Source organism: Geospiza fortis, unplaced genomic scaffold (genome assembly GCF_000277835.1).
Source record: "Geospiza fortis unplaced genomic scaffold, GeoFor_1.0 scaffold327, whole genome shotgun sequence".
NCBI lineage: Eukaryota > Metazoa > Chordata > Aves > Passeriformes > Thraupidae > Geospiza > Geospiza fortis.
Genome location: NW_005054410.1, coordinates 377757 through 396580, shown reverse-complemented (window position 1 = coordinate 396580; position 18824 = coordinate 377757). Strand labels below are relative to the sequence as shown.

The 18824-nt window shown below is 42.6% G+C and overlaps 1 protein-coding gene across 3 annotated transcripts in view; it reads right to left on the bottom strand.

Moving 5' to 3' along the window:
- Positions 1 to 18824, bottom strand: part of LMO1 (LIM domain only 1) — a 72482-nt gene that overhangs the window by 40076 nt on the left and 13582 nt on the right. The window contains exon 1 of one of the 3 annotated variants that reach the window (XM_031061362.1): positions 13996 to 14616. The exons of 1 other annotated variant lie outside the window; for it this stretch is intronic. In XM_031061362.1, coding sequence (XP_030917222.1) covers positions 13996 to 14020 — 25 coding nt within the window. In that variant the 5' untranslated portion in view covers positions 14021 to 14616. Of the gene's footprint in view, positions 1 to 13995; positions 14617 to 18824 lie in introns of those variants that run through there. One more of the 3 variants, XM_005426304.2, reaches the window with a different exon arrangement.

Below are 18824 nucleotides of genomic sequence, written 5' to 3'. Positions count from 1 at the left end.
CAGAAGGATGCTGGCTGACTTACACTAGCTGGCCCCTGTGTCCTGGCTGAAGTTTTGATGCTGGTGGGGCACCTTCCCTGGATGCTCCATCATTTTGAGAAGCCACTGGCTTGGTGAGCAGGCTGACAGGAGGTCAGGAGCACACCTCAGCCCAGCCCACTTTCTTTCCATAAGGCGCTCAGCAGAACTTCCACATGACAGCCTTGGCTGCAGCAAGAGCAGCAGCAGTGCCTGCTTTGGTCCAGACCCTGATGGAGCAGGAATACCCCAGTCTGCAGCCTGGCATTGCTCCCCACTGAGCCCATCTCTGTGTGAGGTAGCTTCAGCAGGACCTTTTTAAAAGCTACTCCAGTGCTAGCAACTGCAAGTGTGACACCACAAACCCCACAGCCTTGTGTGAGTCAGCACCATTAATGTCATTCCCACATTAATTCATGATGCCTTTGAACACTGATGCTCACAAGAAACCAGGTTAAAAATCTTCAATCCTTGAAAAAAGGAGCAGTGATAATGCTGCACCAAGCTAATTTTATTTGGTCTGGGGTTCATTTTCCCATTCAAAAGAGCACTCTGCTGCCATTTCCACTACAAGCAATCCCATCTCATTACAGTCAAGCCCACAGGGTAGACTGTGCATAGGGGAAGGGAAGGAGAGATTTTGTGATACTTAGGAGCTGCACTTGCTGAAGAACAGCTGCAGCAGTCAGTATCCCAAGCATGCTGCCACAAGAATTATGTTTCTCTCCCATCCTCCCCAAAGTATTTAATTCAGGGCAGAAGGGGTAGAACGTGTTCACCTTTGAGCTCCCTTGCCACAAGCAAGCATATTCATTCAGCTTCCCTATTTAACTAAATGGAGTTCACACATGCTGCAGGATAAAGTTACCTCTTGCCATCTGAAAGCAGTCCAATCAATGCTGTACACAGAGAGTAGCATTTGAATCAGCCTTAAGTTAATTCTTAGTCGTCGAAACTGTGACAGCATGCTGACCCTTTCAAGTCAACTGGGAGCAGGCAATCTTTGCAGAAGATCCTCAGGCCTTTAATCAGATTCTCAGTGGGTTTTAAAGAGATACTACAGCATCAGTTTGTAAACATCTCTCTAGTGAAAATAAAGATTACTTCTGACCTAGCCAATTACTCAGTCCCAGAAGATATATCCTAGAGTTATAATTGAATGAACCATATGGAAAGAAAATATATTTTAGGTAGGGGGTAGTGAACCCAAATCCCAACTTAGGATGCAGGCAGCACTGTATCCCACAAAAAGATCAGATACAGAATGCAATGATTATAAAAAAGTCCATTAAATCATCTGGTCCTTTTTCCCACCATAGCAAGATTAGTCTCTTGAGCATAGAGCCCTACTAAGAAGATTGCAAATTATCAGCTCTTCCTGAAAAGCAGCTGTGATGGGGAAAGACAAGATCATTATTTTGAGAAGACCCATAATATGAGGTATTTGTTTACCACATCACAGAGAATCTGGAGTGAGATGCCAGCTCCTGGTAGCATGGATTTGCTGCAATACGAGTAAGGAATGAGAAAGAAAATGCTGAAGAAAGAAAACAGAGGACCTGTGCTCAGCACCGAGACTGTCAGAGACATTAAACAGTCTCTTGTTGCGTTACTTTAAAACTGTGCTTGAGCATGAGAAGCCACTGCACTCCGTTGTGGAGAGATATAATTACTGATTTAAAAAAAAAAAGTTATTTATTCTGGAGCTATTACAGACTAATGTGTAACAGACATCATCTGATGGGCCATAAAGGCTCCGAGGGCCATTACAGCCTCACAGGTCAGGACCCATTTGAAGGGTTTAAAGTTTGTGGATCACTGCTCTCAAGCTGAGCAGCACAGGCAACACCTGCACACAGAAAAGCTAGGGGAGACTTCTGGGAGCAGCAGCTGCTTATGCGTTTTCACACTCAGATCAAACCAAATCACATCACTGAAAAGAAGTTCAGAACCTGCAGACATGGCTTTTGCCATTCTCATCAAGGAGTTCACCCGTAAGATTGTAGCTTGTGCCTTTTTACTTATTTATTTATTTATTTATTTTTAAAGGAAGCACTGAGGAAGAAAATGACACTATAACCTCCATGCTTCCCCATCAGGGCCCCCCTTCTATTTCACTTCCACAGAAAACTAAAATTCCCAGCCAAGTGACAGGTTTATAAAATTTTAATAGGGAAGAAAAAGGTAACCTCAGGCAGGATCTTACGTGCAGACTTTCGCCATAAATGAATGTTCATGAAAATACAGGGGTTTTATGGAAACATTGACAGAGCTTCACAGGCTGTGACATAAATGCCTCAACATGGACTGATGAGAAGGACTAGTGAGTCCCAGCTCCTGCAGCCAGAGGCTATTGCACCATCCCTTTCTCTAACCCAAGCAAGTCAGCTTCATGCCCCCACTACCTCTGAGAAAAGCAGATCTAAGAGACCAGAAGCCCAGCAGCTTTTAAATTGCTAGCCTAGAAACATTCTTAGCCATTTCCAACTACTTGTTCTAATGGGGTAAAAAGTCCACTTCTCCTTCGTCCCTGGTGTTTCTCCTCACAGAGTACTTGTCCAGACCAGTCAGCCTTCATTTTGCAAAGGCAGATGAGTTGAAGGACAGATTGCTCCTCATGAGCATCCTTTCTGCCCCTACTTCCACATGGATTTACTGTCCTTTAGCTTGCGGGATCTGCAAGTTACCCATAGCAGACAAGGTGCACCAATGCCTCTCTCCAGCATTATTAACAGGAATCATTATGAGCAATTTCTTGTTCAATTCATTCCAGGATTGCATTTGCCTTTTACCAACTACTTCACACCTCAATCCTTTTGAGGTCAACCACCATCTGTCCAAGCCACTCTTTTCCTCCTCTTCTGCTCTTTCCAGCTGGTGGTAATTCCTACTTGTAGATGTTCCAGTGATCCCCAAAGAGATCAGCTGGGGTTCCTGGGCTCCTTTTCTTGCTGTTGTGAGCTTCATACATGAATGAAACCAAGGGGCAACAGCACATGGCTTCAGTCCCACTCCCACCAGTTACCTGCACCACAGAACCTACCAGTGGTGGTTTTACATAACCAGGAAATCTGTCCTTAGTGCTCACAAAGCAGGTATCCCACCCTCTGTACTAAAAACCCATCTGAATGCCTCCTGTTGGAAAGCAGAATTCATGGCTTTGGTTTCAGGCTCTAAAACACTGCTTCTCAAGACAGTGATGCTTGAGGTTCATGTCCCCTCTTTCCCCCAGGTTCAGAATACAACCATTCTTACTCATTCACAGAAAAAGAAAGATGCCACGAGGAACAGCCACATCCTGTTTAGACTGTAATTTCTTAAAGCAGTAGCAATCTAAAAGCATAGCTAAGGTAGCACAGAACCAGAATGGTTGGGAAAATCTTATATAACAATCCTGTAACAGAGCTAAAGGAGATTGTTACTTTTTGCCAGTCACTGAGTGTGTACAAGCACTTCTTAAAGTCAAAATTCTGCCTTTTGAAAACCTGAAACGCCTTAATTGCAAGAGAAATATGGATAGTCAGGAATGGTACCCGTGCCATAGATAAAACCAGTGGTTCTTTCAAGAGTGACAGAGAAGTGGCCAAGACCCAGCTCCACCCAAAAGCTCCTCCTGCTCTCGTCAGAATTTAATTGGCATTCTTTTTAGGACACACACAAGGCAGATTAAAGAAAAACCCAAACAGTGTGCAGGGTGGAAGGACCATTACATGGTATTAAAATGTTAGAGGTTTGAGCTCTGTGTTGGTTTAGTCATGAGTTACCAACAACCACTGATGGCAGACATAAAGCTTCCCTTAAATTATTAAGCATAAAACAGCAGACTGTAATATTTTGCTAAACCAAAGTACAGACACAGACAAAGATGTCATTTCAATATTTGAAACCAGCAAGTTTAATTTAAAATAAGAGCAAACCAATAAGCTCAGAAAATAGCAATGTGTGAGAGGAAAATTACACTGCTAGAGAAAAAAGTGGAAGGACTTAAGAAATTTATAAAAGTAATCTCCAAGTGGAAATTAGAAATCAACCCCTAGAAACAGAATAACACAAAAGAAATATTACTGTCCACTTTCTAAATCAATATAACACTGCTACACGACAGAATTACCATGGTAACTCAAGTAAAAAGAATAAAGCAATTCTTATTATTTCAAAATAAAATCACAGCCTGAAGCCCAGCTTTTATTACAACTGCTGATAGATCGCTGGCTTGTATTTATCTGAAATATTGCTTTTCAATCAGCTATTTTATGAATGTACAAATTTCACTGAGCAGCCCACTTAGACCAAATGCTCAAAACCTGCCCCCCCCAAAAAACTAGTCAAGGAATCGATTATATATATGCATACTTTTTTTTAAAAGGGAGCATTACTATATACATATTCTTTTTCCACTCTATCCAAGTTAAAGAGAGATAAGGAAATGAACGAGAGTAAGTTAAAACCTTGTTTAGTCCGACCTCTTTAAATTCCAACTTAGATTCCCTGGAAAAACAACAACAACAAAAAGAACAACAGTAATAAGGAAGAACAAAGAGGAATAGCAGCATACCCTAAATACTGCAGCCCTGCACAAGGACAAGGAATGCGCGTACATCAGGGGGTGTGCACAAACACACACATGAGAGGAGGCACATCTGTTCCCTCCTGATCAAAGGCAAAGAGAAAACACTGTCTAAATACAAAGTTGCTCAAGGACGTTTTGACTCGCCCTGCTGGGTACTTCAGACTTTTCAAACATTGTTTGTACAGCTTGGAAAGTGCATCAAGCTCAGGATACTCGTCTGCGTTTCAAGCGCGCTGAAGGCACAGCTCAGCCGAGCTCCCGCACGCCCCCGCTGCTGGTGCCACCTTTTAAACACATTAGTGCAAGGGGAAAACCAGCAGGTCACCTTCTGCTCTCCTCCCCCAGACGTTCAAAAGAGCATCGATCGGCACCTGAAAGCAACAGCCGGGCTTAAAAATAACAGGCTCCTCCTCTGCCCCCGGCCACAGCGAACAGCCCGGACCAGCCCTGTTATGGGGCAGAGATCCGGGGGGCTTCACAGCAAATACATGGACCACCAACACAACTCTGCCTGAGAAGTTAAGGCACCATCTACCAAAAAAAAAAAAAGGTCACTGAGGAAATGCCTGTAGACCATCAGGATGTTTTACAGCACAGCCTTACCCCGTTTTTTTCTGTTGTCCCCAGAAAATGCAAGAGGGGGACAAGACCCATGCTCACAGCTGGAGCAGGAGGAACGTGACCAATGCTCATAATTATGGCAAGAAGACAGCGAAGGCTTTTCTTCAACAATTTGCAATTGCTTGGACCGGACCTCTGAGATTAAAAAAACCCCAAAATTAAAATTGCCAATTGAGAGGGGATCAATAAAACAGCCGCCGAAACAGTTAAGGAGAGCAATTGCTTCAATAGCACTCTGTCCTTCCCTGGCGATCCAGAAGTTATTTCTTCCTTCTTCTGCAGAGGTCTGACCTCCTAACCCAGCATGGGACAGCAGGCAAGGTGGGACCCAGGCCCAGCACAGAGAAAGCAGAGAAGAACAAACCAGGGACAGCTAAAACACAAAAGTCCACCCAGGCCTCATGGGGGTCAGGCACATCCCCCAGATATCCAGGCCGGAGTTCCGGGGGATGATCACTTGGGAAGCACAAATTCCTCAGTACTGCAAAATGCTTTGAGGATTAAAAGCAGCAGTGATATGCCAAGTATCATAGCTGGAAGTAAAGACAAATGCTGCAACAAGAGCAATAAGCCACCTGCCAGCTGTCTTTTATATTAAAATATTTCAGTGTTCTTAGAGCTGCTTAATTTCCCATCTCGCTCCAAGTCCGGAGGAACTTTGTGGGTTGCTAGCTTTGCCATGTAACAGCGACATTGCTCATTATTTTTAAAATAGATTTAGAAGCTGCGATCACACAGCTCAGTCTGAAAGTATGCACTGTTTTTTAGTATAATGTGGTCCTTCACCATCTCCTGCAAATGGGTTTAAAAGCAGTGGTGGAAACAATGTGTGCTTAATCTGAATGTGGACTGCAGAAAGGTTGCACACTCAAATATCCTGTTTTATGTGGTATCTGGTTGTATTTTAAAACACTTTTCAGAGACTTGGAGCCAGCTGAGGTCACAAACAATCACATACAGATTAGAAAAGGGAAAGAAGCTGGGGGGAGCGACGGGGAGGCCACTCTGGCACACTGAAATAGGACACTCTAAATATCACTTAGTATTTCTTTAAAATAAAAACTGGCTGAAATAGTAAGCTTCAGAGACACAATAAATGCAGAGGTGGTTAAAGAGTTTTTATTCAAATAAAGTCTTGCCCCAGGAGATGGAAGTAGAGTCTTGAAATACAGAGATAGGATTTTACATGTGCTAAAAGCATCAGTGTGACACTTTTTGGAAAAAAAAAGGGGGGGGTGGGAATACCTTCGTTGTTATACATGACAAAATAGCAACTAAATGTTTGCTTTGATCCCAGCGCGTAAAGGGTGAAGCTTTTAGGCAAGGAGCGGCAGGTGATCTCAGCTCTTCTGCAAGTCCTAATGCTCCTAAAAGCCACTCTTCCAGTTTCTGTAATTGGGCATCAGTAGTTAATGTAGTATTGACTGCATTACATGCTCCTGTGCATCCTCTCACTAATGCCAATTGCATCACCTTGTACATTTACCATATTGCTTAGCCAATAGCTGTTAAAAGCAATCCAAATCATGAATCATATAGGAAACTTTTAGCAAGACACGACATCCAAAGGAGACAATTTACAGTTGAGTTAATCTGGGTACATTAGCGAGACATGGATTCAGGAAGACAGACCAATTTATGTTACTTTGGTTTTACCCTTTATTGCTTTGTATAGGCAAATGAATGGAAGGGCATGGAGTAAAAACAGATACAAAGGAGTCCTTTTCAAAGCAGATCTCCATTCTGTGCAGACAGGTCAAAGGGTTTGAGACTGATGCTTATTTAGGCTTTCATAACCGTAACAGGGTACTTACAGAAATCATTTTCCACAAAGGACTATAAGGATAAATATATAATGGATCCTGAATAATGTTCAGTACCCACCCTCACTGCAAGTACATTAATGCAGAAACCTGGCTGCTCGACATTATCTACAGCATGGCCTGTCCAGTCACCTGCCACCAGGAGTGCCAGGAAGAGGCTTCACACAAGGTCCCAGACAGGTCTGCTCACGAGCTCAAGGTAGGAGGTGCTCTGGGAAAGATACCAAGGCTCACCAGCTCAAGCCAGCCCTCTGCCCAAACATCTCTACACATCACTTGTGAACACACAGAAAGTCCAATCTTCTCCTCCCTACCCGCCTTGAAGAGGCTGCATCTTTTTGAAAGGCATACCCATTTCTCTGGAACGGAAGGAAAGGATACAAATGATAAAGAGGTGTTGCTTAACCCATTTCAGCTGCAAGGTAGAGCCAACCAGGAAAGAAATTAGGAGTGAGTTCCCTCTGAAAAAGTACATTTTATAGAACAATTTCACACTGGATGCTTGACCAAAAGATGCATAGCAAATCGACATAGCACCTTTCTGCTGTTCTGATCAAACTCTGTAGCATCAGTAAAATAGAGATGGGGAAAAAAAAAAAGGACAGCTAGGAAGTGTGCTGTTCCCTCAGCTTTTATGGGTAGGGAGTCATTTGTAGTGTTTGTAGAGGGGAAAAAAAGTGGTAAAGGAAATCTAGGAGAAATAATGGTTCATCAGCCAAAAACTTTACAAAAGAAAAACTGAACTGCATCCTTAAATATTGCATCCCAAAATACTGGAAGCTCTGGTGCTCTAAGCCTAGTTTAAAAAAAGATCATGATTCCCCTTTGAAAAGCTTCCAGAAGTCCCTTCGAAAGAGTTGCACATGCAGGGAAAATGCCAAAACAAAACATTTTCACTTGCTGATCAATTTAAACAGCTGTGGTAAAGCTGCAGCCACTGGCACCATCATTAACAATTTAAAGCATGGCTGCTTTTGTCTTCCTTCCCAGTTACATTCTCATTATGCCTTTTTATTTATTAGAAACACAGTCCTCCGGAATACATTTCTATATCTCAGATCCATAATAAACCAAGTAGGAACATCCCTGGCTTCTACTCAAATGGATGTTGGCGAGAGGGTTAATTGTTTAATGCTGGTCCAAGTTCTCCGCAGTTCAGTCATGAATATGCAACAATCATCCACTTTTTCTTTAAGAGAAACTAGAACTGCTGATATAAATTGTTTAAAAAGAAGACAAATAATACTTTCACTGCCCAAATCACCCTTTCAGAGTTAGATTAGTATACAAGGAACTCTGAACATTGGTCTAAAAAACTTGAAAATATTCAATGAAACTTAAAAACCCTCTAAATTTGGGCATGAGTATCCATTATCTGCTTTGATATGGAATGTAAGTAGAAAATAGTTTGCAAGAACATTCACTGGAGAGTTGAGCATCTGTTTGCATGGATCATGCTTGGAAACTTGGGCTTGGGAGTCATTCCACTGGAGGACAGAGAAAACACACACACAGAGAACTAAAAAAAAAACAGTAGCTGTGGTGAATTCTTCTCAGATAGGTTTAATTATGTTAATCTAATAGTGAACAACTTTCATTTCAAAACGCCCTTCCCTCCACCCCCAAGTCTTCAGTGAATAGGAGCTACATTCACTGAATAAATCATTCCCTGGCAACAGTTACGCACATTATTGAAGTAGGGGGCAGTGATTTCTATACAGTTTAAAACTATGTCTATGTATTCTAAATGATGACAATTCTGTCCAATTTTTAAAAGATATAGACCCATTGGAGTTTTATAGTTCAGCATTTAGCAGCATCTGCAGTGCCTTCTTTATTCTTGTACTGCAACACTTAATGCTTGGTGCCATTATTCTGATTCTGAATTGATTTCAAGTACAATACCTTATTTGCCATAAACTTTCATATTCTTTACCTAAGTAGCACTCCTCGCAGATGCAATCAGTCATAATGCTAAAAGAACAGTTTGCCTTTAGCAGAAATGTTCATGCTAATGACAGCAAAGCAAAACTTTAGCAGCAAGCATATTTCCAAAGAGAATAAAACCCTCTCTAAACACAACGCCTGAAAACCTTAAGAAAGCTTCCAAATGAAATCAATTAATCCTCCAACCATGATAAATTTCTTAACCATTTAAGAAACGTATTTCAGACTCTGCTGTGACCCTTTATCACCAGACCTAATGGATTACTTTATTAATAATGCACTGCTCTTAAAAGGAATTTTTCTGAAGATTCTACCATAAGAGAGCATTTTTGGAATGGCTATGACAAACAGGCTGACATGTTCACATTGTATTTATTAAAGATAATAAAATTTAACACTAACTCCAAAGAAGACGAATTATGTTCTGCTGCCAGGGTATCAAGTACACTTTCTACTGCATTAAACCAAAATTAGAGCAAACTGATTTCCAAGAACAAGCTGCTTCCTTTACCCTATTACCCAAGCTGAAAAATGTCCTTACACTGTTTCAACGCTTGTTATGTCAACCAGGCAATTATCACATGTCAACAGCATCTGGGGGCGAAGTATGATGATATCCTACTCAGGTCCTTCAGCCATCTAGTCTGAACAAACACTAGGAACTATTTGATCGCCTGCCATACTCCTATACAAAGCAGTTTGCTCCTCTTAGGCCTGCTACCTCCTTTTGCTCCTTCCCATAGGATGAGATGTCTTTAAATGGATACCTAGGTTATCAGTGCTCCAACTACAGTAGCCTCCATTTCTTGAATAGGTTTAGGCCATTACTTTACTACCCCATGTTTCTGCCATGCTTCCTTATTTGCCATTTCAGGGGCAGAGGGCATCTCCAGGAAGAACTACCTCTAGCTCCACACTTGGTCAGCTTTGGAGAAACAGTCCAGATGGGTTTTTAGTCCTTTATGGCCAAACCAAGTGTCATGTTCTGCTGCCAAATATGCTCCAATTTTATTTAGAATACTTCTTTGACAACTTTTTATCTCCTCTTCATGAATATTTTAATCCATTGCTGTAATTCTGAGTCACAAAAGGACACTGTGTCATGAACTAAAGCCAGACCAACCCCTAAAATCACACCAAAACCATACGTGTGAAGATCAAGCCCTCAAAAAACCAACAGGTAACTCAGCTAAAGAGGCAGAAACAAGGTCTTTGGTAACCTTTATAGGTCAGCTTTTGAATAAGCTGATGTCTGGGAAGATGTGTAGGGATTCTTCATACATGGTAAGCTAGACATCGGTTGACCACGGAGAAGGTCCGAGGTAGAGTGGCACAGGAGATAAAAAGGAGAAAGAGAGAGAGCTTTAAGAACATTAGGCAACAGAAAAGTTAAATTCCATTCTTGTGAGGAAAAGCTACTGTGCCATCTCCCTTTCTCTCTCTGCATGACTCCTCAACAGGCACACCTGAGAAAGGTACGCTCAAAGGAAAACAAAAGACACCAGCAGCAAGCAGAACAGCTACGTGGCACAATTTGTGTGTATCATGATTTTTAGCTACAGAACAGGATTGCCTGGACGTGTGTTGCTGGAGATACGTGTCTTTCCATATCCATCTACCTATCCAAAGGTACCTCCGTGTGGCAGCTGGCACAGTCCCTTGTGAAGCCAGCCCACAGCCCCGCTGTCCTGCCCAGGGCGCTGTGGCACAAGTCCTGTCACTGACATTATACAATCCATTTATCTGCTTTTCCAATTCCAAATGCTGTGGTTTTTTTACCTTCTGCGTGGGGCAAGATGGGCTTTCACAACAGGGAACCCAACTGCTGCTACCAATCCAGTTTCCAATTACCTAATATTCATTTCCCTAAATACCTCCCATCAACCTTAGACCCATTCTCCAACCCCAATGCACACAACCACTGAGTATCCATGTTTTTCTTTTAATTTTTAAAGAAACGATGAAATTTTCTTTCTATATAAAACTAAGGTACATGTTTAATGGAGTCCTCTGATATTTTACTCAGCCTACTCTTGTGATCTGTTTAATCAGAGTTCTGCTCAAAAACACAAAGGACCCATGATTTGGGGGGCTCCTGTCTATGCAAACATCAGGATGAACACACAGCTGATCAGTGTTTTTACAAGTGCACACACACTCCACAATTTAGTTGAAGGATGCCATGTCTGGTTAACACAGCACAAGTTAGCTGAAAAGGAAACTTTCACCCCCCACACACATAACAAAGAGCTGTGATTTCTATTAGTGCATTTCATACCATACATGCTGATTACCAGGCTGTGCTTCATTGTTAGCAGAGATTACAGCTGGGATAAGCTGCAGCTTTTTCCTAATTGCTATTATGATGACTGAATTTTTGTTTTGTGTCAAGCATTATTCACACATTATACTCCAAAATTTGATCCCTCTATGATGCATTATTGATTCCATGCAGGCAATCATACTGCCGCCAATGTGAAGAATTAATTTGGGCTATTCTACTTGATTTGCATTGCTCCATCATAGCAGAACATAGTTCTGTAGGGAGGCACAAATTGAAAAGGGAGATTTAACAAAATACAGAAAATGCTGCCGCTCTTTAAAAGAGATGAATCCTAAGGAGGGGAAAAAAAACCCAAAAAACCCAAACCCAGCACAACACGTGTGGTCCAGCAAGAAATAAGGTCAGTCAGCCAAATTCGTCTTAGTCAGAGGAAGGTTACAAGAGTAGCCTTATGCCTCTAATAAAGTAAACTAGCTTGCTTCAACTTATATTGCCAAAGAAAACAACTGAACACCTCTGAGAGTGACACTGCTTCAAAGCCTTTGAAACCCTGTTAGCTTCATTTGTTTTCCCAGCATAAGCAATACTCAAGCACTTAGTGTGTCTTTTATCCAAAGGCCAGTCAACTGCAAAGCTGATCTAGAAGATGTGTAACAGATGCTCCACATCTACTCATTTTTTTTTTTCAAGTTCTACTGTGTTAACAAAGGAACTTACAATATCTTAACAGAAATAAAGCCCATGATTTAGGTATTTTTCTCCTCACGAATAAGATAATTCCGCAGTTTTGAGATGCCAACTTAATTAGCACGGAATAGATTCAGAAGGGCATGACAACTTATTGATCTCACATTGGTCAACTCTTAGTCCAAATCTGATTGAATCTGCATACAAGGGGCACTGATAATTATAATTTCTGCTTGGTCTCATATTTTAAAGGCGTCAAGTCTTTGTGAAAAGCCCAGGGTTTTTTTCATAGTCCCAAATGCTTCATGAAACAAAACCTCACACGCCATCTCAGAAACTAGATTAAAATTCTACATGCATGAACATGCCATAGGGAGAATTTTAGAAATCAAACTTACAATGACGTAAGACCTCAAAATGCTAGGTCTAAAATACTCCCTTTTTTGGGATGCAAGCAAAGGAGAGAGGGAAGAGAAACTTTAGAAGACTTCTGGTCTTTCAATAGTCAAGCCTTCCTAATGATTCTGCAGTGCAGTACTAATTCAGTTGTAAAATACTAGAAGACAGATATGGGTTGTGGAATAAAAATAATATAATTTCAACTTAATAGCATTGAGCAGCTTTCAGTACTAGTCACAAAACACAGTTAGCATGACTCTGACACAGGAAAGTAAGTGACTTTAAATTACAAGTTATTTTTCTCATAAATATTTTAAAAAGCAATATATATATTCAAGTAAAATCAATGCTACTGCCAAAATGCCCAACTTCCAATTTCTCCAAGCTCTTTTGCTGCCTGTGAAAAGCTATTTCCTGTCTACAGTCTTACAAATATTCAGTAATTTCTCTTATTTTCCAATGGCAACAGCCTATGACTTTTTTTTTTTTAACACTTTTAAAGAGGTTCCCAAAATAAATTTTAAAAGATCAGGGAAGTCCATTACATGGCCCACTTCATCCATTTATACCGGTGGAATGAAATAAGGAGATAACAGGTGGAAATGCCTGTTAAAAGTTAAGATGCAGTTCCCACTTTCCACGCACAAAGTGCCACCAAGGTGGAGGTCCTTGGCAAGAGGCAGCGCCATGGATGGAAGTCCATGTGGATGGCTGCAGAAGCCTTCTGCTCTGCCTCAGTTTTGATCCTTGCTTGCAGTGCACGAGCTATGAGGGAAGACCTAAGCCACAAAACAGCCTCAGCAAAAAAAAAAAACCAGCTCATTAAAAAGTTGTGATTGAACTTACCACCTTCATCCCAGAAACTACTGATGACTGAGCAGTTAAGTTGCACACCCTGGCAGGCAATGTGCAAGAGATAGCATCAGGTCATTCAGGCTGCTAACTAACACTGATCTTCCTCACATCAATTTGTTCCCCTTAAGCATCCTTGATAAGGACTAGTCAGCTTAAAAAAATAAGCATATATGAAGTCCTAAAATCAGTCAAGCTCTCCTTCAGCTTCATTCATGAAATTGCATCGAAAATGAACCTCCACTTCTGCTATTAAAAGAAGGGAGTAAATTCTTCAAATAAACCAATGCTTTTTTTTTTTTTTTGCCACAGAGGCTTATTAGCTTATTGTCATTATGTTTATAGCTATGAAGAAAAGCTGTGAGAAATAGATATTAAAGGCGTACATTAAAGAGACCTAAATGGCATGCAAATGAAAGGGAAAGAAAAATCTCAACATTAGATTTACAATAAAAGCTGTTAAAACAAACAGGCTAAAATGGACATATTAGAGTAACTTGCAGAAAGAAAAATCTACATAGATATTAAAAAAAAAATCAAGCTGTTTCTGCTATGTCCTTCAGCAAACAGAGCCCGGAGTAAACCCTTCTTTGCTGTCCGATCATGTCAGACACGAGATTTAAAAAAAAATACAGAGCAAGCATGCTTTTACCTACACAAGAGAAAAACATCAGAAGCTCAGAGCAGAACACTCTGAAATGCACAGCGCACGTCTGTTTCAAAACTATTTATTTCTACATTAGCGGCACACAGAAGACACCGAGCACAGGCTTACACAATCTCAGCCCACCTACCGTCCTCCTTGTCCAGCACCATCATCTCCGCAATCAAGAAAAGTCCGGGCACAGATGCTTCTTCTCCAGCAGCCTCCGCTCAGGGGAGAGGAGAGCAAGTCTCTGGGAACACAAATGAGCTACGGTACAGCTGAGCGTCCTTTAGCAGCAAGTGAGCTCTAATTACCCAGTTGTCCAGCTTTTAACCTAGATTGCACTCAGTTAGAATTACACTCAGAAATAAAGCACTTTGCGGATACAAAAGCAGTCTCACCTACTTTTGTGCCTCAGAATTGCAAGGAACTAAAACTGCAATTTAGAAAGAAGGGGGATCAGAGCTGTTTCTTTGGTTCTCACCTTCTAAATGGCTCAATTTACACAGTATAATCTATTTTAATGTAATTGCCTTTGATAGCTCATAACCCTGGCTGTTGCAACTACACAGCTTTCAGCCTTATAAAGTGTTTTCCCTTTGGATTTAAGCTGAATCTAAATCCGAAATTACATTCGCAGAGGCTAGAATACCTAAGCCCGACTAGTGCTGCCTCTGCCTCTCAATTGGCGAGCCTTGCACACTTGCGATGAATAAATGCACGCGTTTCCCAGGGCCCCCTCTGGAGCTCCTGCCGGGATTTCCTGGCGGAGCGCGGCTTCCCGGCTCAGCAGCACCACCTGCAGCCCGCCCGGCCCCCGCCCAGGTGCCGCCGGCCGCGGGGCCACCTGCGCCGCCGCCGCCGCTGTGCGCTCCGCGGGGATGCTCCGGCTCCACTCCAGCCCTGCTCCGGCCCTGATCCAGCCCTGCTGCCTGCGAGCGGGGATTGTGTCTGGCGCCACGCAGCAGCTCGGGCAGGTCAGAGGCTCCCAACTCTCCGCAGATGATGTTACGCCAGCCCCGCTGCTCCCAGCTACATTTCACACATCTCTGGTGACCTAAAACTTGATACTGATTTTCTGCGCAAACATTTTGGGTTTGTTTTCACACGTTGGTATTGGTTTCAGGGTGTACAACTCCGGAGAACGCAGCTCCATTTTCACTAGGTCGATATTAAAATGAATTTACTTAATCAAAAGTGATACAAACACTTAACAGGTTTGCTCCACTTTTCAGAAATGCCAACAATGCTCAAATATAAAGTGACAAGTTGGGGGTCCACGTCTTTTATCCTACATCCTGCAATTCTCATTCCTTTTCCAGACAAGTCATCTGTTGTCTCCACCGGCTCTCGCAAGGATTGCGGGATCAGACACTTCGCTACCAAGATCAACAGCACCGTTTCACTCATCTCAGTCTTTTAATCTGAGAAAACATTTCATTTCTGCCTTAATGATACTTCTTCCTCCCCTTTACAACTGATACAACGGTACTCTAAAGAGCATGATAGCAGGCTCAAGTTATATATCCTTAATACCGATTTTTAATTAGATTCCTTATCCCCAGCTGAAGTGGCTTTTCCTTCCCCCTTCATTCACAATACTTAATCCTAACAGTCCTTGAGAACATTTGATGTTAAATGTATCGGTTTACACTGAGCTGTTTTCATCCAGTGCTTCCAACAACTCCTGTTTCCTAGTGATACTAGTTTGCAAGCGCTGAATATGTATTTTAGCGCAAGAGTGCAACCACCATAAATAATCACTTTCTTTTAGGAAGTGTCACAAGCTAGAAAGGAGGAGGACTTTATCCCAAAGATTAAAGTCTAATAGTTAAAAGGATCCATGCAAAAACTAACAAAGCCACAGCCTTTTTTAGATTTGAGGCACTTTACCACTTCCAATTTACTATTGGCCTCCATCAGAAAATGGTGAGCTCCAAAAATGTTCCATTCTTCTTTCTGTGTACTTTTCAACCCTGCCACCTTCAAAAAGGACAGACTTACCCAAAATATATGGTACATTTCAACTTCCACTATTTGGTAACTACAAGAAAGGCAAGGTTTTGATAAAAATGAAGTTAGCCATTGTCTGTCACAGCTGACTTCTGCAGCAGAACAAACTAGCAGACATAATGCACTCATGAAAAAATATGCAGTACCGGATCAATGTACATTTTATTCCTTTACTGCTCCATCATGTCAAAGAGGCTGGATTACTCCCTGTGCAAACAGATTTTTTTTTAAACACTTTATCTGCTTACTCATTTCACACACCAACAATTAAAAAAAAGTTTTCTAACCCCCAACACATTTGTACAGCGATTTAAGTCAACTACAATTAACACAATCTGTTGGAATTAATCATGCTACCTGATGTCAGTTTACTTTTTTAAGCAGAAATCTGGTCTTTGCGATCAAAACATTTACGTATTTCAGAAATATCTTAACTCTCATTATCTTGAAATATATAAATGCACTGCATGGTGCGTAGGTTGGCTTGCCCACAGCAAATTCTGCTGTGATTTACACAGTGAAACTGACTAAAATGAGAGCCTTGAAGTTTTTCTCTCTCAACCTTTCTCTCCCCCACCCCTCTCGTCCCTCTTCTCTCAGTTCCTAACATTTGTTCGGGGAAGATACCTGCCAGAGTTCCACTGTGAACCACTATTTTCTAATATCAAGTCATGTTGCATCAGTCAAGTTATATTATGTCACTTCAAACATACAAAATGCTGTTACCTCCCCGACATAACTTGACGTGATGCCACAACACATCAAGTCAGAAACATTATTATTGTTGTTATTTTTTCAGCCTGCCCCTTCATCCTCAATGATATCTGTGAAGACCCACATAAGAGTATTACTGAGTCTCTGCTCCTTCTCGGCATCACAGAGTGTGTTTGCCAAGGAAGCTTTTTGCTCACAAACCCGGAGTGGGAACCCAAATCCGCAGTTCTCACACCACTGGGGCAATCCTGGTGTCACACTGGGGCTGGCACACAGCCCTAAGGCCTCAAGCTGAAAGAGTGGGCAGCTGCCCCTGAGGCCAATGGCCATGGCCCAGCTTCCCATTGGCCTTCAGGGATGCAAAAGCCAGGGGCTCATATCTACAAGGCAGGAAGTGTCCTCCTTGAGATGCCCCAGGACTTCTGGGAGGGGTAATCCTGAAATCCTGCCTTCTCTATGCAGTAATAACCATGAATACCCCCACCACTGCCAGAGACCTCAAAAGAAGAAAACCCCTCAAAGAAAAACTCTACATGGCAAAGCCTCTTAAATCAAGGGGAGAATTGGATAGTAGCCACAACGCTGGGATTTTTAGATGGTAAAAATCAGACCGGCTTCTGGGAAAAAGAAAAATAAAAGGAAAATAAAAAGGGCCATTTATGGGAGTAAAACAGACCCATTTTTATTAACAAGCTCATTCAAGCTTGATTTCAAAAGGCATTGGTTTAGTTAGCAAAAGCTTCCATTTCAGTCCATTTGTAACCTATGCAGGTCCAGCATCCCCTTTTAACATTCACAGATGAGTAGGCAAGTGGAGCCCATTGAATCAGGCAGAGAGAAACTTACAAAGGTAAAATGATCTCTTCATAGAAAGAGTTTTTTCTCTGAGTTTCACCTTCTGTCCCCTATTTCTCCAGGGCATCTTTAAAAGTGACCATAATTTCTCCTCAAGCATAACTACTCCATCAACAGCACAGGAGATTCCTCGGCATTACCGCACCTTGTTGCTCTGATCTTCACATCCCTCTCATCAGGGGTTTGTTTCCTACTTTGCTCCTTTTTTTAAGTGCACCCCGCACTAATTTCCTCTTTACCTCTCCCATCCACCACCATTACTCCCTTTTATACACAGCCACTCATGAAATCTCCTGGAAGGAGGCTGTTGAGAACTGTCTGGATAATCAGGGGTTCTAGTTTCATTTCCTTACAGCACCGTCAGGCCGGCCCCGAGCTCCTCGTGTTTAATGAGTACGTCTGAGACACTTGAAAGAGCCCAAACACCCCTATTAGGGAACCCTCTTCAGATCTCGGTCTGTCCTCGCAGCTCACCTGTGCCTCTCGCCCCTGCAATGGAGGCAGCATCCTGCTGGCAGCCTGTCAATCACACGGGAACAGACACGGGCTGGCAGGCACCCCCTGACAGAGAGTCACCGGCATGAAGACATCACCCGGTTATTATTATTAAGGGGTATTAATAGAGACGTTAAGAGCCCTTCCTCTCTTTTCCTCCAGCAGCTGAGCAAAATTCAGGGGACTCTCGCAACGCAGGTTACCCCTGAAAGTGAGGCTGGAGAGAAACACAAACCTTGTTCCACACACAATAAGAAATTACCCATGTTTAATTCCTCGGTCATTACTTAACCTTTTTAACTAAGTGCACAGGGGGCGAGGGATGAGAAAAGTCTTTCTACTGTTACCTCTCACTGACCAGTTAGATACGTTCATTCCCTCATCTCTGACACACGCGCTTTCCACTGGAGCACTACAGACCCCATTAATAACACTACATCAGTTTGCTTCAGAGGGCTTCAAGAAACTGGAGGAAGAAAAGATGCTGGGAGAGGGATTCTCCGAGGGCCCAGAGGCATGTGACGAGCGTGCAGCGAGCTCCCTCCCCACGCACCTCTCCGGAGCAGCGAGCATTTACCCTGGTGGCTGTCAGCGCTTCGGCCCCCTCCCACACGGCCGCTCGCACCAGCCAGCCCGGGACTGCTCTTCGTGCCCCGTCCCACTCGGCGGTGTCGCGGCGCGCAGGCTCTCCCCGTTCTGAGGCAGAAACTCCAGATCAAAAGACAAGGGGAAGGGGAAAGAAAAGAGGTAGAGGGGAGGGGAAAAAAAAAAGAAAAAGACAACAGCGGAGAGCATCTCCCACTTGTCTCTTGAGCCTGGCATCCACTTTTCCGAGTTGAAGCCCCCGCCAGCCCGGCACAGGGACGTTCTGTGGCCATTTACACAAGCAGGCAGGGCCGC